This window comes from Schistocerca serialis, chromosome 4, assembly GCF_023864345.2.
Source record: "Schistocerca serialis cubense isolate TAMUIC-IGC-003099 chromosome 4, iqSchSeri2.2, whole genome shotgun sequence".
NCBI classification, from domain to species: domain Eukaryota; kingdom Metazoa; phylum Arthropoda; class Insecta; order Orthoptera; family Acrididae; genus Schistocerca; species Schistocerca serialis.
The window spans coordinates 317604322-317627788 of NC_064641.1; the positions used below are offsets into that span (position 1 = coordinate 317604322).

The 23467-nt window shown below is 39.5% G+C and overlaps 1 protein-coding gene across 1 annotated transcript in view; it reads right to left on the bottom strand.

The window, feature by feature from the left end:
- Window positions 1-23467, bottom strand: part of LOC126474025 (gem-associated protein 5) — a 343111-nt gene that overhangs the window by 287913 nt on the left and 31731 nt on the right. The window contains exons 4-5 of the mRNA XM_050101432.1: window positions 11871-12008; window positions 11122-11246 (exon numbers count right to left, since the gene is read on the bottom strand). Of these exons, the coding sequence (XP_049957389.1) occupies window positions 11122-11246; window positions 11871-12008 (263 nt within the window). The remainder of the gene's footprint in view (window positions 1-11121; window positions 11247-11870; window positions 12009-23467) is intronic.

Here is a 23467-nt window from a genome sequence, read left to right on the forward strand (position 1 = left end):
CTGGGAACATTTTCCTGAACAGGTGACCTGCATGGTCAGCACAATACATTGGCAAATTGTGTTATAAAATTAACTTGGTACATAAGCATTCAACATTTATCACTCCATCACTTTCACTTTCGTTATTGTTATTCACACACTTAACATTTTCTGTTTCTGTGTTTTTCGAAACATTGATTTTTCCATCATATGATATACAAATGCCACATCAGCAAAGGGTACTAAATCCAAACAATGAACCTTTCACTGACTTGATAATCTACGGAAATTGTTCTGAATATTGCTTCCAGAAAAAGAGTTGTATTTTTTCATCATAATGAAAAACAAAAGACTGGATCAAAATACTACAAGTATGATGATTAAGACACACTATATAACCACTCACACACACAACACACACACACACACACACACACAAAAGCCTTTCAGGGAATCAGATAACAAAATAACACTCAGAACCATCCAATCAAAAAACATGTCTCCAGTCCATGCACTGGTTTGATGCAGCTCTCCATGCTACTCTATCCTGTGCAAGCTGCTTCATATCTGAATAACTACTGCAACCTACATTCTTCTGAATCTGCTTAGTGTAATCACCTCTTGGTCTCCCTCTATGATTTTTACCCTCCACACTTCCCTCCACTACTAAATTGGTGATCCCTTGGCGCCTCAGAATGTGTCCTACCAACCGATCCCTTATTTTAGTCAGGTTGTGCCACAAATTCCTCTTCTCCCCAATTCTATTCAGTACCTCCTCATTAGTTACACGATCTACCCCTCTAATCTTCAGCATCCTACTGTAGCACCGCATTTCGAAAGCTTCTATTACCTCCTTGCCTAAACTATTTATTGTTCATGTTTCACTTCCATACATGGCTACACTCCATACAAACACTTTCAGAAAAGACTTCCTGACACTTACATCTATACTTGGTGTTAACAAATTTCTCTTCTTAAAAAATGCTTTCCTAACCACAGTGAGTCTACATTTTATACCTTCCCTACTACTTTAAGTGTCTCATTTCCTAATCTGAGTCTCTCAGCATCACCTGATTTAATTTGACCACATTCAATTATCCTCATTTTGCTTTTGTTGATGATCCTCTTATACCCTCCTTTCAAGACACTGTCCACTCAGTTCAGCTGCTATTCCAGGTCCTTTGCTGTCTCTGACAGAATTACAATGTCGTCAGCAAACCTCAAAGTTTTTATTTCTTATCCATGGATTTTAATTCCTACTCCAATTTTTTCTTTTGTTTCCTTTACTGCTTGCTCAATATACAGATTAAATAACATCAGTGATAGGCTACAACCCTGTCTCACTCCTTTCTCAGCCACTGTTTCCCTTTCATGCCCCTTGACTCTTATAACTGCCTTCTGGTTTCTGTACATAGCCTTTCGATCCCCATATTTGACCCCTACCACCTTCACAATTTGAAAGACAGTATTCCAGTCAACATTGTCAAAAGCTTTCTCTAAGTCTACAAATACTTGAAACATAGGCTTGCCTTCCCTTAATTTATCTTTCCTTAAGCAAAGTTGCCTCGCGTGTTCCAACATTTCTACGGAAACTAAACTGATCTTCCCCAAGGTCAGCTTCTACCAGTCTTTCCATCCATCTGTAAAGAATGTGTGTTAGTATTTTGCAACCGTGACTTATTAAACTGATAGTTTGGTAATTTTCACACCTGTCGACACCTGCTTTCTTTGGGATTGGAATTATTATATCCTTCCTGAAGTCTGAGGGTATTTTACCTGTCTCATACATCTTGCTCACCAGATGGTAAAGTTTTGTCATGGCTGGCTCTCCCAAGGCTATCGGTAGTTCTAATGAAATGTTGTCTACACCCGGGGCCTTTTATTGACTTAGGTCTTTCAGCATTCTATCAAATTCTTCACGCAGTATCATATCTCCAATTCACCGTCATCTACATCCTCTTCCGTTTCCATAACATTGCCATAAGTACATCGCCCTTGTCTAGACTTTCTATATACTCCTTCCACTTTCCTACTTTCCCTTTTTTGCTTAGGACTAGTTTTCCATCTAAGCTCTTGATATTCATACAGTTGGTTCTCTTTTCTCTAAAGGTCTCTTTAATATCCCTCTAGCCAGTATCTATCTTACCCCTAGTGATAAATGCTTCTGCATCCTTACATTTGTCCTCTAGCCATCCCTGCTTAGATATTTTGCGCTTCCTGTCAATCTCATTTTTGAGACATTTGTATTACTTTTCGCCTGCTTCATTTACTGTATTTTTATATTTTCTCCTTTCATCAATTAAATTCAGTATCTCTTCTGTTACCCACAGCTTTCTACTAGCCCTCATAGTTTTACCTACTTGACCCTCTGCTGCCTTCACTATTTCATCTCTCAAAGCTATCCATTCTTCTTCCACTGTATCTCTTTCTACATCTACATCCATATTCCACAAGCCAGCTGAGGGTGTGTGGCGGAGGGTACCTTGAGTACCTCTATTGGTTCTCCCTTCTTTTCCAGTCTCGTATTGTTTGTGGAAAGAAAGATTGTCGGTATGCCTCTGTGTGGGCTCTAATCTCTCTGATTTTATCCTCATGCTTTCTTCACGAGATACACGTAGGAGGGAGCAATATACTGCTTGACTCCTCGGTGAAGGTATGTTCTCGAAACTTCAACAAAAGCCCGTACCGAGCTACTGAGCATCTCTCTTGCAGAGTCTTCCACTGGAGTTTATCTATCATCTCCATAATGCTTTCGCAATTACTAAATGATCCTATAACGAAGCGCGCTGCTCTCCATTGGATCTTCTCTCTCTCTTTCATCAACCCTATCTGGTACAGATAACACACCGGTGAGCAGTATTCAAGCAGTGGGCTAACAAGTGTACTGTAACCTACTTCCTTCGTTTTCAGACTGCATTTAATTAGAATTCTTCCAACGAATCTCAGTCTAACATCTGCTTTACTGACGATTAATTTTATATGGTCATTCCATTTTAAATCACTTCTAATGCCTACTCCCAGATAATTTATGGAATTAACTGCTTCCAGTTGCTGACCTGCTATAGTGTAGCTAAATGATAGAGGATCTTCCTTTCTATGTATTCACAGCACATTACACTTGTCTACATCGAGATTCAATTGCCATTCCCTGCACCATGCGTCAATTCGTTGCAGATCCTCCTGCATTTCAGTACAGTTTTCCATTGCTACAACCTCTCGATATACTACAGCATCATCTGCAAAAACCCTCAGTGACCTTCTGATGTTATCCACAAAGCATTTATATATATTGTGAATAGCAACAGTCCTACGACACTCCCCTGCAGCACACCTGAAATCACTCTTACTTCGAAAGACTTCTCTCTACTGAGAGTGACATGCTGCATTCTGTCATCTAGGAACTCTTCAATCCAATCACACAATTGGTCTGATAGTCCATATGCTCTTACTTTGTTCATTAAACGACTGTGGGGAACTGTATCAAATGTCAAGAAACACGGCATCTACCTGGGAACCAGTGTCTACGGCCCTCTGAGTCTTGTGGACGAATAGCGCGAGCTGGGTTTCACATGATTGTCTTTTTTGAAACCCATTCTGATTCCTACAGAGTAGATTTCTAGTCTCCAGGAAAGTCATTATACTTGAACATAACACGTGTTCCAAAATTCTACAACTGATCGACGTTAGGGATATAGGTCTATAGTTCTGCACATCTGTTCGATGTCCTTTCTTGAAAATGGGGATGACCTGTGCCATTTTCCAATCTTTTGCAACGCTACGCTCTTTTAGAGACCTACAGTACATCGCTGCAAGAAGGGGCAAGTTCCGTACTCTGTATAAAATCGAACTGGTACCCCATCAGGTCCAGCGGCCTTTCCTCCTTTGAGCAATTTTAATTGTTTTTCTATCCCTCTGTCATCTATTTCGATATCTGCCATTTTGTTATCTGTGCGACAATCTAGAGACGGAACTGCAGTGCAGTCTTCCTCTGTAAAACAGCTTTGGAAAAAGACATTCAGTATTTAGTCCATTAGTCTGTCATCCTCTGTTTCAGTACCGTTTTGGTCACAGAGTGTCTGGACATTTTGTTTTGATCCACCTACCGCTTTCTTAGGATTTTCTGCCAAGTCAGTACACAGAACTTTACTTTCGAATTTGTTGAACGTCTCTCACATAGCCCTCCTCACACAACATTTCGCTGCGTGTAATTTTTGTTTGTCTGCAAGGCTTTGGCTATGTTTATGTTTGCTGTGAAGTTCCCTTTGCTTCCGTAGCAGTTTTCTAACTTGGTTGCTGTACCACGGTGGCTCTTTTGCATCTGTTATGATCTCGCTTGGCACATAGTCATCTAATGTATATTGCACGATGGTTTTGAACTTTGTCCACTGATCCTCAACACTATCTGTACTTGAGATGAAACTTTTGTGTTGAGCTGTCAAATACTCTGAAATCTGCTTTTTGTCATTTTTGCTAAACAGAAAAATCTTCCTACCTTTTTTTAATATTTCTATTTATGGCTGAAATCATTGATGCAGTAACCGCTTTATGATCACTGATTCCCTGTTCTGCGTTAACTGTTTCAAATAGTTCGGGTCTGTTTGTCAACAGAAGGTCTAATATGTTATCGCCACGAGTCGGTTCTCTGTTTAACTGCTCAAGGTAGTTTTCAGATAAAGCACTTAAAAAAACTTCACTGGATTCTTTGTCCCTGCCAGTCTATATCTGGCAAATTAAAATCTCCACCCAGAACTATAACATGGTGGGGAAATCTACTCGAAATATTTTCCAAATTATGCTTCAGGTGCTCAGCCACAACACCTGCTGAGCCAGGGGGCCTAGACACACATCCAGTTACCATGTTTGATCCTGCTTTAACCATGATCTTCACCCAAATTATTTCACATTTCGGATCTCCATCAATTTCCTTCGATACTATTGCGCTTTTTATTGCTATAACACGCCTCCCCCTTCACTGTACAGCCTGTCTCTGTGGTATACATTCCAATCTGAGTTTAGAATTTCATTACTGTTTGCATCTGGTTTCAGCCAACTTTCCATCCCTAGTACTATGTGGGCATTGTGACCATTTATTAATAAGAGCAGTTCTGGGACCTTTCTATAGATGCTCCTGCAGTTTACTATTACCTCATTAATATTACCATTCCCTGTTGCGTTTTGCCTACTGCTACCTTGTTGTGTCTCAGGAGGCTCTTGTCAGGCCTGAGGAGGGAATTCTCTAACCTAAAAAACCCACATGTGCACTCCACACACACTCTGCTACCCTTGTACCCACTTCCTGTGTGTAGTGCACGCCTGACCTATTCAGGCGGACCCTACATTTCTCCACCCGACAGCAGAGATCGAGAAATTTGCACCCCAGATCTCCGCAGAATCGCCTCAGCCTCTGGTTTTAGCCTTCCACTTGCCTCCAAACCAGAGGACCACGATCGGTTCTGGGAACAACACTACAAATAGTTAGCTCAGACTCCACCCTGCAAGCGAGGCTTTCCACCTTCACCAAATCTGCCAACCGCCTGTATGAGCTGAGGATGACCTCTGAACCCAGGCGGCAGGAGTCATTGGTGCCAACATGAGCAACAATTTGCAGTCAGGTGCACCCAGTGCTCTCTATCACCGCCAGCAGGGCCTCCTCCACATCTCGGATGAGACCCCCCGGCAAGCAGACAGAGTGAACACTGGCCTTCTTTCCCGACCTTTCCGCTATTTCCCTAAGGGGCTCCATCACCCACCTAACATTGGAATTCCCAATCACTAATAAACTCCTCCCCCCCGTGTGCCTGCCAGGACCTTGCTGAAGGAGCGGCTGCATGTCCACTCACAGGCAGAGTGGGCAATGCCACATGGTCAGCCTCCACATTGACCCTCCGCCTCAGGTGACGCGAACGCCATTGAATCGGCCACTCCCCTTGGGGAGAGGGTGACCCAACCACGCCCGGTACCTGTGAAGATGTCTCGACAGCAGGGACCGTGGGCGAAGCATGTAACACCTGAGGTGTACCATGTGACGCACCAGACTCCCCACTGCCGCTGCACTCCGAGGCAGCAGCCTGAAGACGGCTGACAGCGGCCATCCGCATGTTCAGCTGTTCGTGAACAGTGGCCAGCTCCTCCTGCGTCCGTACACAGCAGTCACACATCCTATCCATCCTAAGAAATCAACAATTTACTGTAGAGAGTTAAGTAATCAATTTTTAACTAGACTGCTAATTCACTAAAGGGGGCTGATAGCTGACTAAACTGTGGTTACTAGACACTTCTTGTTGGAATCAATGAAAATAAGCACTAACTGTCCCTGGACTGTATTCAAAACAAACACTAAACCTATGGAACACTACTACTAGTACTCGAAAATTAAAGCTTCCTAAAAGCAAAAACACACAGAAAATGCCATTGTTCTTGTCAATCATTCCCTAATGCTGTCTCTGAAACCTCTGGTTCTTTCAGTTTATCTAGGTCCAATCTCCTTAAATTCCTACCTTTTTGCCGTGTTTTTCAGTTATAGTCTACAATTCATAACCAATAAATTGTGGTAAAAGTCTACATCTGCCCCTGTAAATGTCTTACTATTCAAAAACTGGTTCCTAAATCTCTGTCTTACCATTACATAATCTATCTGAAACCTTCCATTGTCTCTCTGAAACCTTCCATTGTCTCTCTGAAACCTTCCAGCGTCTCCAGGCATCTTCTACAAATACAACCTTCTTTCATGATTCTTAAACCAAGTGTTAGCTATGATTAAATTATGCTCTACAGAAAATTCTACCAGGCAGCTTCCTCTTTCATTCCTTACCCCCAGGCCTTATTCACCTACTACTTTTCCTTCTCTTCCTTTTCCTACAATAGAATTCGTCTCCCATGACTATTAAATTTTCATCTCCCTTAATTATCTGAATAATTTCTTTTATCACATCATATATTTCTTCAGTCTCTTTGTCATCTGCGGAGCTAGTTGGCATATAAAGTTGTACTACTGTGGTAGGTGCGGGCTTTGTATCTTTCTTGGCTACAATAATGCATTCACTATGCTGTTCGTACTAGCTTATCTGCATTCCTACTTTTTTATTCATTATTAAAACTACTCCTGGCATTACCATTATTTGATATTTTATTTGCAATCCTGTATTCATCTGGCCAGAAGTCTTCTTCCTCCTGCCACTGAACTTCACTAATTCCCACTACATCTAACTTCAACATATCCATTTCCCTTTTTAAATTTTCTTACCTACCTGCCCAATTAAGGGTTCTGAAATTCTATGCTCTGATCCATAGGAGACCAGTTCTGTTTCTGCCAATAACGATGTCTTCCTGAGTAGTTTCTGCTCGTAGATCCAAATGGGGGAGTATTTTACCTCCAGAATGTTTTACCCAAGAGGACACCATCATCATTTAAGCATGCATGTCTTCGGGAAAAATTACAGCTGTAGTTTTCCCTCGCTTTCTACCATTCGCAATACCAGTGCAGCAAGGCCATTTTGGTTGATGTTACAAGGCCAGATAAGTCATCATCCAGACTGTTGCCCCTGAAACTACTGAAAAGGCTCCAGCCTCTCTTCAGGAACCATACATTTGTCTGTCCTCTCAACACATAACCCTCCATTGTGGTTGCACCTATCTGTATCATGAGGCATGCAAGCCTCCCCACCAACGCCAAGGCCATGGTTCATTGGGCGGAAGGGGGTAGGGAAACAAATCTTTAGTACTCTATCCACCAAAACCAAAGGAGCTTTTACTTCTGAAAGAATGTATAATTTTCTTAATTTCAGAATGAGAAGTGATATAATTTTCTGAGAGTTACTTTTCCAACACACCACTGTGATTTTTCTCTTAAATTGTTTGTCCCTATACTTTCTTTCTCCTATATTTACAAAATGATTATAAAATACATTCACGATCTGTGACTCATCCAGTTCAATAGTGATGTTAACCTGTTCTGTGGCTGGTTGTTTTCTCTCTTGTTTCACTGCATTCCATAAAGCCTTAAGCCTGTTCGAATGACTGATTTCTGACATCATGTGCATATTCCTTGATTCTTTTAATAACCTTTCTTAGTAGTTTTGAGTAGTTTTTGACTACTGTAGGGTCTCTAATTGTTCTTGCCAAAAGAGAGGATTTCCTTTTTCTGTCACAAGATACTTTAATCACTCTAGTGAGCCACAGTTTTTACATGGCTATTTAATGTCCTTTCTGATTAGCTTACGGAGAAAGCTATTTTCAAATTATGATATGAACTTATCATGGAATGGAGTACATTTTATGTTATCATTTGGTTCATTATAAATTTCATCCCAGGTTATCTCTTTTAAATTATTCTTAAAAACACTTGTCATGGAGTCATTAATTACTCCAACTGATTTCCACTGAGAAGTATCCATACTGTAAGGCACTATGTTATTTATCCTAACTAACTCTGCATCATTATCAGGGAGAGCTTTTGTTAGTGGGTAAACAGTTATTTTCTTATGTTGAGCTTCACCAATGGTCCTACTGCCTATCAGAATTCTTTAGAAAAACTACACTGAAGTCACCACAGACTTAATTGCTTGCTACTCTCTGACAACACATAATGAATCCAGATTCCTCACAGACAGTTTAAAATTTCCCAGTGGATACCTATCTATAATTACAATTAAAAGGGGTCCTTTTTCTGTACAGAATACATAATCAGTCCCTTATAAGTAAGAAGGCTCATAACAATGTCATGTAAAAAGAAAAGATCCAATGGAGAAAAAACACTGTTTCTGAAAAACAATTTAGTTGCAAACGCTATCCTGAGCTGATGTGGGTATTACTTTATTTTTAACAAAGTGTTAATCTGGCACTTTCAGAAAAGTGCAAATGAAAAAAGTTAACTTTCCGAGAGTCCTGTCAATTATCTGTGGTTGTTTGTGAACATCTCAGAAAGTGGCTAAAATTGTGTCACGCATATCTACGACTACACTTCTTTACAAACTGTGGACAAAATAATGTTATTACTTTGAAGGGTAGCTAGAGTGTTATAGGCCACTGATTAGATATTGGTGACTGCATTATAAATTAATGACTGTTAGAACGAAGAGCAAGCACTTGGATAGCTGAGCTGGAATTTGGGGAGACGTGCCTGCCCTGGATCAAATACATATTGCAGACTAATGACAAGGCCTAGTGACCCAGCTAGCCTGAATGTGGTTTTAGGTGGTTTCTCACACCCACCTAGATAAACACTGGGCTAGTACAAATGTCCTGCCCCAGATACATGCTGCACAAACATTTAGTTAACATTTCACACTTCAATGTGAGATTTACTCTAAATTTAAACAGATTGGGTACACAAATTTTGCCCCAGGAGAGAGTGGTGACTTCAGGAATGGCATCTGCGCAGACATTTTCTCTTACAATGCCAAAACCCTTATAATAATGCTGACCCCATAGAGAAAAACAATGCTTGAACCAATAGAGAATTAGGAAAACACAAGAAAGAAGAAGAAGAAGAAGAAGATGATGATGATGAAAATACCTTCTTTGGATGATGTAGATATTTATACAACTTGCTTATGGTTTTAAGTTTCATGTGACAGCTGTCAGGGTTAAATGGAGCAGTAGTGGTATGTAATTAAGATTAACAGTTCAAATTGAATTTGGAGGATTTCAGACAAAGGAAGTCTGCAGTGCCTTTGTGACTTTAGTTTGCTGTGTCTCTGCACAACATTTGCAAGAAAGCTATGACTGATAAATTCCCAACTATAAAAAGATCTAACTGCTTCATAACAAACTTATGGACTTATTGTGAATTTACGGTAATGCAAATTGTTGGAAATTGTGATCTACAATTAGTTTGTCTCAAAACAACTACTTTTAATCTTGGTTTCTATGGTCCCCAAGGTAGTCATGGTTTTACAAATTATGCCTTCATTGTAACTTCACTGTTTCAACCAAATGTGTTTCATTTTGTTTCAAAGCTCCATCAGTGGCTAATTTGTTATCTCCTGGCACTGCCAAGAAGTGTTCTCCCAGAAATTGGTGTCAATCTTCACCATAAGTAACGTTTATGTACTTGGTTGTATTATATACAGAAATGTACTTCTGTATATTTGTACAGAACCACAATTTTGGTATCGCAGACTCTATACCCCAACAGAAGACTATATCATATTTACATAAATGCTACATAGAGTAGTACTATGAGTAATAAAAACTTATGATAATGTTAAACAAAACACACTTGGCTAATTTAAGGAGAGAACAAACTGATTACTGATGATACTTGTAGTAATTTAAAAATTCATTTGGTAGAAAGAAAGACCTACTCCAGCTATCAAAAAGCACCATAGTAAAGCCATTACTTACAACATCATAATACAAATAAATTTCTGACTGTTTAAGTTCAACATATTGAAATGAACTGGCATAAGAGGCTACATTATTTGATTGAGGGCTGTGCCATTACTTCAGTGTTTAGTGGAGCAACATTGGCTGTGCTTGCTCTGAAGTGCGCTGAGAACATACGAGTTCTCAGCAATTGGTTGTAAGTAACCAATGAGAGAGCAACACACAATGTGTTCACATTGAAAGCACAAACTGTGTCAAATCCTAATGTCAATATAAGGACAAATTGCACAGTGTATTCCAAAACACAGGTATTGTAATCACAAACTAATGGCCATAAAAATTAAAATAAATTTGTCGCACATCTTACAGCCTTCATGACAATTTAAAGGAATGTGAGACATACGTAACCAGTGATAACTTACTGTATCTGAATAAGTACTTCAACTGCGCAACAAATTTATCAAGATCCTTGCATTTTAGCACAAAATTTCTTACTTTGCCAACTTACAACTAAACCAAAGCTAGACTTCAGGCTATGCCTTAAGCCAATCAACATAACCCACATTCCATCAAAATACGTCAAAGTTGTAGAAATGAAAAGATTTCACCTTCAGTGTTTAAAAAACATTGCCTCTTTTCTCACTTCTCATTGGATAACTAACACTAGCCTCTCACTCACTGTGTGCCATGCTGAGGCTGCCACTATCTCTGTCAAGACTTCAGCCATGATCTACACACACACACACACACACACACACACACACACACACACACACACACATCCATCAGAGAAACAAAAATTTCAAAATTAATCACCTTCTTCCAAAGTGTTATTGAGAACTCCACATTCCATGCATGGAATGCACATTATGCTGAACAAACCTCGTGCATGACAGGAATGAATTAACTTCCATGGTTTCCTTTGAGTGCCTTCACCTTTTCTAAACAAAGTAATAAGGACAAAAAAATTATTGTACAAATATTATGGAAGGGCTAGATGACACATTTATAGTTTATTAAGTCTGCAGCATATTATCAATAGGTATATAATTTTTAATTAAATGTAATACTATAAATGAAGAATAAAACTCTGAATTAAAGTATCCCCAAAGTTGGAGAAATATTCCACAGTACAATAAAAGCAAAATGGAACACTCAGCTACTAGAATTTTAAAATGGCAGTTTTTTTCCCTCTTATGAAGATTAACACTTGCAAAAAGGTGACAGCTTATAAAGATGTTAAAAAGAAGGCATTAATACTAAGTAACAGATCTTCCTATAGTGTCGCTAATATAACAACGAAAACAATCAATTATTGATAAAATTATTTAATTGGATGGATAAAAAATTACAAAGCAGTGGCAGATTACACAACAGTCTTTTATGTGTGTGTTCTGCCACCACTTGGTGAGTAGATTTTTTATCCATCCAATTAAATAATTTCATATAGTGTTGGATGGTTAACCACCATTATCAAAAGCAATGCAAACTGGAATCAATACGAGTGTATTTAAGAAGCAAAGATTTATAAACCAGACCAAAAGTTTTATTGTTAAATCACGTACCTGTTAGCTGCAGCGATCTTTCGTACATTCCAACTTAGGAGCTCTCCCCATAGTGAATTAGTCAACAGTGTCTCTCCAGTTGCCCAGCACACAGAAACCCAGTTCACTGAACCACCAGCAGAGGCAGAAGGTCCCTTTCTTTGGTGGCAGGAAAGAAAAGACGAACATATTACAAAACACTCATCATTACATGGCACCTAAACAACTTAATGTTTTAAGTCCTGTGAGTTCTGAACTGTCACTACATGACATTTGAGACTCATTTAGTACAACTGATATCCACTGTCGAAAATGTCATAAATGAAGGGACGCAAGTGAATTAACAGTAATACTGATACGGTCCACAGTTTTCAGAGTGACTTCAATAAAAACCAAAGGTCTCAAATGAACTTATATTTTACTGTTTATCTGTCTCTTACCTATCTTCTTTTTACTTTAAACTGCAGTACCAGATTATGATGGCTTTGCTCAAGGAAAATGGCAATGTCATCAAGCAAATGATATAGATTCACCTGTAGATTTTTTTCTACTATAATAAAATAAAGACTGCAGAAAGTGGTTCTGATATTAAGAAATGGCCTACTTATTCAGTGGTTTAGTTACACTTCAGAATATGGTGCAGAAAAACAATATCTATCATCCTTCTTGCACAGTGTTCAGGAAACAAAAAGATGCCCATCTTGTCTTCCTCAAAAAAAGGCAGCAGTGATACAACTGCTGAAAGTAGCATTCCACCCAAAACATACTCTCACCAAACAACATAATCTCCTGTGAAGCTAAATGGAAAGCCTATTGGCGCATTCTGAATCAGCTGACTGCTTATCAGTCTTTCAGGATAACGCCACCTATAATAACGCGATGTCACAGAACATGCACCCTTGCAACTTCAACAGCTGATACAACACCAGGCTGATCAACTTAGCCACAATAGTAACAAAACATTTATCTAAGTGCCATATAAGCAGAAAATTTCCATTCACGGATTTATTTCGTCTGTCAGAAAGAGAAGGCTGCACAGCAGCACAAATACACTCTGTTGTACATACACACTACTTGTTTTATGTTAAGCAATTAGGGTGTTTATGAATATAGTTCAATCTCACTGTGAAACTTGCCTTATATACTTATACAGAAATGTCAGCATTATTAGTGTACCCACAAAGTAACCTGGCAACCTGCGCAAATGGCACTGTCGGGAAAAGGAATCGATAGTAGTGCGGGGTTGCGATATAACTGACCACCACGCATTTTGGCAGTTGAAGCCCACGCACATGCGCATCTCACATAAATGTGAGCTACAGCTAGCATACCCGCAAAGGTTTACATTAACACGTTATGTCAGTACAACCAATAATTTCACAAATACGAATGTTGAAGGTCGAGTTTCACACTAGAATACTGAAAAAGACATGATCGGCAAAACAAAAAAAGTGTAAAAAATGAAGTGTTGCATATGATGCTTACTACAATATCGAAAATGTGAAAAAAAGAACATAAGTCATACGGAAGATAGATGTCGGTCTCTTGACAAACTGTTCATCAATATTACCTAAATATAAAATTCCCCTTCTCGTTTTCCACATCTTTCCTGGAGTGAAGGAGCCTTGGGAAGTACTTTTAGATATGTTTTTCTTCTCCACCTCCATTCTTGTTATTGTGTGATATAAAAGTTATTGGTTACTGCAACTCTCTCAAGCACATTTTTAATGAAATTTTTGTGTCCTCATTTGCCTTTTCCAATGGGGTAGCATATAATCGCACATGCAAAATTATGAAGAACTTTCCTGGCAGCTACGGTGCATGAGGACTCCAGTGCACTGCAAAGTAGTTAAGAAATTGCAAATTCTAGAATCCTCAAAGTGTGCAGGTCAGCAGACAACAGTTAACTGAGGGATGGCCTCGGTCACAGCTCAAAATCGAAATGTGTTTCTGTCAAGGCATTATGCTATTTTTGTGCAAGCTGTAACAAAGACTTGTGGAACATGGAATACACGTGCAAGAGAAAATGGAGATAAAAGTATTTGAGGGAGTGAGGCTGATAGTGTTAGGACCAATGGACACAGAAAAAAGAAGGTACAAGGCATTGGAACACTAAAAAATAATTCTGTATTCACATATAGTGAATATAGACAGACAAAAAATGCAAGAGTAGTATCAACAATGCACATGGGATCCAAGTTTAGAGCTAACATCTTCCATCATGGTGTATGGTACTAATTATGATAACAGGAATGTGGATAAAAAAAAAGATTCTATGAAAAGCTTCAGAACACAGTGAATGACCCTCTTGCAGAAGTTATAGCATTAGAAGACTTTAAGGTTAGAATTAGAAATTAGTTGGAGGATAAAATGGGGCAGCTGGTAGATAAAGGGAGCACAGAGTTACTCAAATTAGTTGAAAATTAAGTGGCTAATGACCAAGCAGTGACAAATAGGTTTTCACACCAGTGGATCCACCAACAGGTAAACAAGAATTCTGACAGAATGACCACTTTTCTAACAATAATTAAGATAACAGCAAAAAAGAATTATTTTAACATGGAGAAGAATTGTACAATTTATTAATGTTTTGAAATAAGGAGCAACCAATATTTGCTGATACATACATAATATCAACAACACGGAGAAAAGGAAACAGTCAAGGAACAATAAAAAAAAAGTGAAGAATGAAATTTGCCAATATGTGATTGTTTATGTAAGTACGACGAAGTGTTAACCTCGGGTGTCGGGCTGTCACATTTACTGGCTCACATAAATTTTGTTACAGTCCGATTCGGGTGATTTTTAAGGTCACTTCATTATTTTGTCATTAAATTAATTTCAATTTTATTGAGTACAACAACATCTCTGGTTTGGTTTGACTGCTAGTAATTGATACTTGAACATAAATCATAAACAACTCTCATTTTGTCATTCCAGAATCCAGAATACTTTTCACAAGAAGTGAAACTAACTTTTTGTTTGAATTTATGTAAAGGACTCGTGTACATGGCTGGCTGGTTGGTTGGTTGATTCCGGAGGGGAAGGGGGCGCGCAAACAAACAGTGATGTCAATTGGATTAGGGAAGGATAGGGAAGTGAGTCGGCTGTGCCCTTTCACGAGAACCAACCCAGCACTTAACTGCAGTGATTTAAGGAAATCACAGAAAACCCAAATCAGGATGGCCAGACGTGGGTTTGAACCATCATCCCCCTGAATGCGTGCCCAGTGGGCTAACCATTGTGCCACCTTGCTTGGTCATGTACATGTTAGCAAAAGCTAATAACTCTCATGATATAAGCGACTTTGTGAAACACATTGTTAGTGAACATTGTTTGTAAATTTCAGTATTAGAAACTAAGAGTCAAGTACAACTTAATGTTGGAGCACGGTACGAGAGAATTAATGCTTAGTACTATCAGGCTGTAAACCGCCAACTGGTTTTTGATTATAAACTTTAAATTTTCTGTCTGTAATAATGCATGATGTCACCTGAAATTATTGGAATGATATGTAAGAAGTGGCGATTCAGTCATGAGGGAGTCATTTTTATTAAAGTTTTTGAGTGCCAGTTTTGTTATGGCTTCGAGAGAAACACTTTTGTTACAGTTACAATAATCTTGTAACTATGAAACTGAAACGTCGTGTCAAGCTGTTTACTTAAAATTTCTCTTGGCATAATAAATTGTTAGACTGACTGATCAGCTTAGGAAGTTGCAGCAAATTTGTTGGAGCAGATAATAATCACATTGCAGCACTGGACTTCACTGAAAATGAAGATAAGTATTTTCTGCTAACCACAACACATAGACAGTCCTGTGATACTTTAATTTTGATGGAGAGTCTGGGATTATGGCTGTCCAGTCTGGGATTATGGCTGTCCTGCTAATGAGGTTTTGCCTACAGAATTCTGACTTTCAAATCAAAAAATGATTCAAATGGCTCTGAGCACTATGGGACTCAACTTCTGAGGTCATTAGTCCCCTAGATCTTAGAATTAGTTAAACCTAACTAACCTAAAGACATCACACACATCCATGCCCGAGGCAGGTTTCGAACCTGCGACCATAGCGGTCTCGCGGTTCCAGACTGCAGTGCCTACAACCGCATGGCCACTTCGGCTGGCTTTCTGACTTTCAGGGTGATTTATACAATAATGGATGATACAATGGAAAATTTAAAAGAAAGCACTGGCATGGAAATCTGAAATGGATTATATATTGACACCAAAAAGTGAACAGAGAGACGAGAACTGAAAAGTGGACACCAAAAAAAATGTTTGAGGAGTGGAATTATGTCATCATGGACAATTAAGATAAGTACTTTGATTGTTATTCTTTTTCATGTGTGGTAAAAAATTTTGTTTGAAAACTAGAATTTTAGTGTGAGGACTGAAATTTTCATTCAAAGTATTCAGCACTGTGTTTGTTTATCAATATGGCAAGCAAGAGTAAGCAAGGCATTGTACCAGCAGAAAATCAGGAACAGGTAGCATACAATGTTTCGAGTTTGAACAACAGCATCACCAATAATGAAAGTGAAAGCAAAGCTAACAATGAGGTAGCACAGAAATAGATTTGTTACAGTGAGCAGCAGGAAGTGGTAATGTGAGTGCTTGTCCATCATTTCTTGGTTTTGACATAACTGAAGCTGCAGGCTTGAACGGTGGAACTGTAGAATTATTGTCAAGGTTAATAGGTGAAACAAAGAACATAACTGGTAGAATAACTAAAACAACTGTAGCTTTAGGTGGCAGAATTACCGAAACAGCTAATAGTTTAACTAATACCTCAGATGGTCAAATTGCTGAAACAATACACTGAAGGACCTTAAAACACAACTGGAAAATAGCAACACAAGAATAACTAAAAACAAAGAGGAGCTAACAAAGCTTAAAAATGAAGAAGAAACAGATCGGAAAAAGGTTTTGTGTTTGTGGAAACTAAAGATGGTACTCCTGACACAACTCATCATGGAAATTACTCGTACTGAACACAATTTCATAGTTGATCAGAAAATTACGAAGAAAATTACTTTTTAACAAAAAAATGTAATAAATAAGAAGAAGTCAGAAAATTAGACAATCATTGTAATAATAGTATCGGATTAGACTCCAAAGTAGCAAAACAAATGATATGAACAAGAAATTTATTGAGTTGCAGGAAAATTTTGTAGCTAAAAGCTTCAGTAACAATCGTGCTTGCTTTTGCTTAAGCAATTTCCAGGTGACAGTACAACTGACCCTACTGATTTTTTACCCAATGTGGGGGAAACTTTGTAAGTAGTATGACTGAGGATTTAAAAATCAAATTTGTAAAGAAGTTTTTGGATAAGTAGACACTATCATGGGTAAATCAAAATGTTAATACCGATATGTCTTATGATGAATCTAAGAGGTATTCTTTTAATACATTTTGGTCTGAAACAGAGCAAGTAAGAATAAAGAGTGAATTTTTGAATGGAGTGATTTATAGAAAGGGGCAGGCAAGCAAATTCATTTTGCAAAAAACAACTTAGGAGACTAATTCATTTAAACAAACCATGTAATGAACTCACTCAAATTGATGCATTGAAAAGACTTCCAAATAGAGCACAGCAGGGACTTGTGTATGGACTACACAAATTTGCAGAGTAATTCCGAAAATACATGGACAAAATCAACAGCACCTTAGAATGAAATGGAAAGCAAAAGACAGTAACTTTCGTATTAATTAGAGATATCAACCAAACTGGTGGAATCAGAGTAATAATCAGGATAACTATGTGATGAACGATGGGCATGACTTCAGAAATGAGGAAATAAAAGGGACAATCAATGGAGTGATAGAGACATGAAGAGTAACAGAGAAATAGATAACATGAATAGCCCATGGGAGAGAGAGGAGGGAATACCATATCTTGAGACAAGATCAGGATGACTGAAGGTTACCTCAATAGGTGTCTGTCAGTTTGGAGTGAGAGAAAACACTGGAATCAGGCAAAACACTATAGGACCAAAGACGGTAATGTGAAATCTACATCTACATCTACATCCATACTCCGCAAGCCACCTGACGGTGTGTGGTGGAGGGTACTTCGAGTACCTCTATCGGTTCTCCCTTCTATTCCAGTCTTGTATTGTCCGTGGAATGAAAGATTGTCGGTATGCTTCTGTGTGGGCTCTAATCTCTCTGATTTTATCCTCATGGTCTCTTTGCGAGATATACATAGGAGGATTCAATAGTAAGGGCGCTCAGCAGATGGGTAGATTACATTTTGATAGAAATTTTTTGAAATCAATAGGAGAGATTTAGAAACTGGGTGAAGATATGAATGTAGACTAGATGTAGAATGTTTTCATAATCTACACAGTGAAGAGACGAGTAAGAATGTTGGGGGGAGGAGGGGGTGAAAGCGTTAATGATGATGATGATGATAACTTTGATCTTTATGATACAAATAATATGATGAGTAATGAACATATGGAAAGTGTGTGTGAATCTATTTGTACTGATGCTGAAACTTTTAAGTCTGGTGATCTTGCCAAAGGGGGAACCAGAGAATGTTAATTGCAGTGCTGAGGCTAAGGAGGTTCACAATGAGTCTACGACTCTTTTGTAGGGCTGCTCCTGTGGTGAAAAATAATGGATTCACAAATAATGCACACTCATACCCAACAATTAGGAAAGTTTGCAGTGCAGCTTGGACTAGATTTTCATTTTACTTTTCAAATTGTTCAGTTGTTTATGGAGTCTACTCTATGTTCCTTCTGTCATTTTTCTTACATCCCTCCAGATGGTCATTTAGAAAAATTTTGTTTTGTGTAGCACATTCAAGAAGATGGTGAAGATGTAGGGTGTGCCAAGAAATGGTTGCAACTGATTCATTATTTCTGGATGAGGTGTTTTTACAATGCCTGATACTCTCTCCAAGTCTGGTTTGACACCTTCTGGCTTAATAATGTAGCCTAAAGAGTTTATTTTCTGAGTGCCAAACAGACTTCCCTACTTTAATCTTCAGACCATACTTAGCAAGATGTTCAAAATGAGTGGTTGGATGTCGCAAGTGTTCTTTTTCTGAACTTCATGCAATGAGAATGTCATCTATGGACTGAGCCAAAAATCAGTTGCCACTACATCTACATCTACATTTATACTCCGCAAGCTACCTAACGGTGTGTGGCGGAGGGCACTTTACGTGCCACTGTCATTACCTCCCTTTCCTGTTCCAGTCGCGTATGGTTCACGGGAAGAACGACTGCCGGAAAGCCTCCATGTGCGCTCGAATCTCTCTAATTTTACAGTCATGATCTCCACAGGAGGTATAAGTAGGGGGAAGCAATATACTCGATACCTCATCCAGAAACGCACCCTGTCAAAACCTGGACAGCAAGCTACACCGCGATGCAGAGTGCCTCTCTTGCAGAGTCTGGCACTTGAGTTTGCTAAACATCTTCGTAATGCTATCACGCTTACCAAATAACCCTGTGACGAAACGCATCGCTTTTCTTTGGATCTTCTCTATCTCCTCTGTCAACCCGACCTGGTACAGATCCCACACTGATGAGCAATACTCAAGTACAGGTCAAACGAGTGTTTTGTAAGCCACCTCCTTTGTTGATTGACTACATTTTCTAAGGACTCTCCCAATGAATCTCAACCTGGTACCCGCCTTACCAACAATTAATTTTATATGATCATTCCACTTCAAATTGTTCCGCACGCATACTCCCAGATATTTTACAGAAGTAACTGCAACTAGTGTTTGTTCTGCTATCATATAATCATACAATAAAGGATCCTTCTTTCTATGTATTCGCAATACATTACATTTGTCTATGTTAAGGGCCAGTTGCCACTCCCTGCACCAAGTGCCTATCCGCTGCAGATCTTCCTGCATTTCGCTGCAATTTTCTAATGCTGTAACTTCTCTGTATACTACAGCATCATCCGCGAAAAGCCACATGGAACTTCCGACACTATCTACTAGGTCATTTACATATATTGTGAAAAGCAATGGTCCCATAACACTCCCCTGTGGCACGCCAGAGGTTACTTTAACGTCTGTAGATGTCTCTCCATTGAGAACAACGTGCTGTGTTCTGGTTGCTAAAAACTCTTCAATCCAGCCACACAGGTGGTCTGATATTCCGTAGGCTCTTACTTTGTTTATCAGGCGACAGTGTGGAACTGTATCAAACGCCTTCCAGAAGTCAAGGAAAATGGCGTCTACCTGGTAGCCTGTATCTAATATTTTCTGGGTCTCATGAACAAATAAAGCGAGTTGGGTTTCACACGATCGCTGTTTCCGGAATCCATGTTGATTCCTACAGAGTAGATTCTGGATTTCCAGAAACGACATGATACGCGAGCAAAAAACATGTTCTAAAATTCTTCAACAGATCGACGTCAGAGGTATAGGCCTATAGTTTTGCGCATCTACTCGACGACCCTTCTTGAATACTGAGACTACCTGTGCTCTTTTCCAATCATTTGGAACCTTCCATTCCTCTAGAGACTTGCAGTACATGGCTGTTAGAAGGGGGGCAAGTTCTTTCGCGTACTCTGTGTAGAATCGAATTGGTATCCCGTCAGGTCCAGTGGACTTTCCTCTGTTGAGTGATTCCAGTTGCCTTTCTATTCCTTGGACACTTATTTCGATGTCAGCCATTTTTTCGTTTGTGCGAGGATTTAGAGAAGGAATTGCAGTGTGGTCTACCTCTGTGAAACAGCTTTGGAAGAAGGTGTTTAGTATTTCAGCTTTACGCGTGTCATCCTCTGTTTCACTGCCATCATCATCCCGGAGTGTCTGGATATGCTGTTTCGAGCCACTTACTGATTTAACGTAAGACCAGAACTTCCTAGGATTTTCTGTCAAGTCAGTACATAGAATTTTACTTTCGAATTCACTGAACGCTTCACACATAGCCCTCCTTATGCTAACTTTGACATTGTTTAGCTTCTGTTTGTCTGAGAGGTTTTGGCTGCGTTTGAGCTTGCAGTGAAGCTCTCTTTGCTTTCGCAGTAGTTTCCTAACTTTGTTGTTGAACCATGGTGGGTTTTTCCCGTCCCTCACAGTTTTACTCGGCACATACCTGTCTGAAACAGCATTTTACGATTGCCCTGAACTTTTTCCATAAACATTCAACATTGTCAGTGTTGGAACAGAAATTTTTGTTTTGATCTGTTAGGTAGTCTGAAATCTGCCTTCTATTACTCTTGCTAAACAGATAAACCTTCCTCCCTTTTTTTATATTCCTATTTATTTCCATATTCAGGGATGCTGCAATGGCCTTATGATCACTGATTCCCTGCTCTGCGCTTACAGAGTCGAAAAGTTCGGATCTGTTTGTTATCAGTGGGTCCAAGATGTTATCTCCACGAGTTGGTTCTCTGTTTAATTGCTAGAGGTAATTTTCGGATAGTGCACTCAGTATAATGTCACTCAATGCTCTGTCCCTACCACCCGTCCTAAACATCTGAGTGTCCCAGTCTATATCTGGTAGATTGAAATCTCCACCTAAGACTATAGCATGCTGAGAAAATTTATGTGAAATGTATTCCAGATTTTCTTTCAGTTGTTCAGCCACTAATGCTGCTGAGTCGGGAGGTCGGTAAAAGGATCCAATTATTAACCTAGCTCGGTTGTTGAGTGTAACCTCCACCCATAATAATTCACAGGAACTATCCACATCTACTTCACTACAGTATAAACTACTACTAACAGCGACAAACACGCCACCACCGGTTTCATGAAATCTATCCTTTCTAAACACCGTCTGTGCCTTTGTAAAAATTTCGGCAGAATTTATCTCTGGCTTCAGCCAGCTTTCTGTTGGTTGGTTTTTTGGGGGAAGGAGACCAGACAGCGAGGTCATCGGTCTCATCGGATTAGGGAAGGACGGGGAAGGAAGTCGGCCGTGCCCTTTGAAAGGAACCATCCCGGCATTTACCTGGGGCGATTTAGGGAAATCATGGAAAACCTAAATCAGGATGGCCGGACGCGGGATTGAACTGTCGTCCTCCCGAATGTGAGTCCAGTGTGCCAGCTTTCTGTACCTATAACGATTTCAGCTTCAGTGCTTTCTATAAGCGCTTGAAGTTCTGGTACTTTACCAATGCAGCTTCGACAGTTTACAATTACAATACCGATTGCTGCTTGGTCCCTGCATATCCTGACTTTGCCCCGCACCCTTTGAGGCTGTTGCCCTTTCTGTACTTGCTCGAGGCCATCTAACCTAAAAAACTGCCCAGTCCACGCCACACAACCCCTGCTACCTGTGTAGCCGCCTGCTGTGTGTAGTGGAGCTTGAAGTTTTGTTAACTGTTGTTATCTGAGAAACAATGAACAGAAAGTTAGCTACACTTCAGTGTGCACATTTGTTTTGTGAACAAGATAGAAACATGGTCATAATTACAGTGATTAGTGTGATTTTATAGAATGTTTTCCAAACATCCAATCTCCATCTTAACAAGATATCTGCAAATTGGATTTATTAAGATTTGAAGAGACTGTGTCAATGGTGGAGCTTCTTCATTTAGGTAAGCCAAAGTCTGCTACTGACTAAACCTCAAAGAAAAGTGCCCAAGGATTATGGAATTGCACAACCAAGCCCACAGAGAATTCAGAAACACCTGAAAGAGATCATATAGGCCTACTTTACCCTAAATGAAGATGATCAAGATAGGCGTATGGAATTCTGTATTTTATACACACTGCGACAAAAATCATGATGTAAGTTGTGCAAAAGTATTCATTGGAGTGACAAAGCAACTTTTTAGGTGAATGGCAGAGTGAGCAGACATAACTGTGTCTACTGGGATTCTACAAATCCACTTGTGGCAATGGAGAATAGTCCATTTTTAGAACACAGGAAAGTTTATGTAGTGACAGGATGGGGCACCCCAGCACTATGCAGTTACTGTCATGGACTTCCTAGATGAAAAATTTGATGAACGGATTGGCAGACAGGGTACTTAATGGATGGTCCTCACAATCCCCAGATACATACCATCATAACTGTTAACATCTACATCCCATTGTGACACAAGACAGTCAATGGCTACATGGCAATGTGTTTGCCACTGCCTACAGAATCATGATTATACTCAGGTGTGCAGCTCTTTGGAGCAAATAGAGAGCCATGAATGTCTTTCTTCAGAGCTCCAAACATATGGAAACCACATGGGGAGAGAATGGACCCTTATGGAGGACATTTAACGGCTTCCAGCAAAACTTCTGCAGCATATTCAATATATCCTTGGCAACATGTGGGCCGGCATTATCCACCAAGAGAACGATGGTATCTGGCAACATTCTTGAGCATTTGGACTCAAGGGCAAGCTTCAATTTTTACAAAGTGTGCAAGTGCTACTGTGCATTAAACGTGTTGCTGTGTTCTGGAAAGTGGATGAGAAGCAGGCCCTTGCAGTCGAAGGAGGTCATGACTTTCCAGGAGCTGGTATGCCTGTTGTTTCAACTACCGTGCAGAAGTTTTGCAGGGAAACCCTTACACATCCTCCATAGTCCTGATCTCTTCCCTTGTGATTTGCAAATTTTTGGTGCCCTGAAGAAAGGCATTTGTGCCCACTGACTTGCCTTGGACAAAGAGATACACCCTTGGGTACAATCATGATTC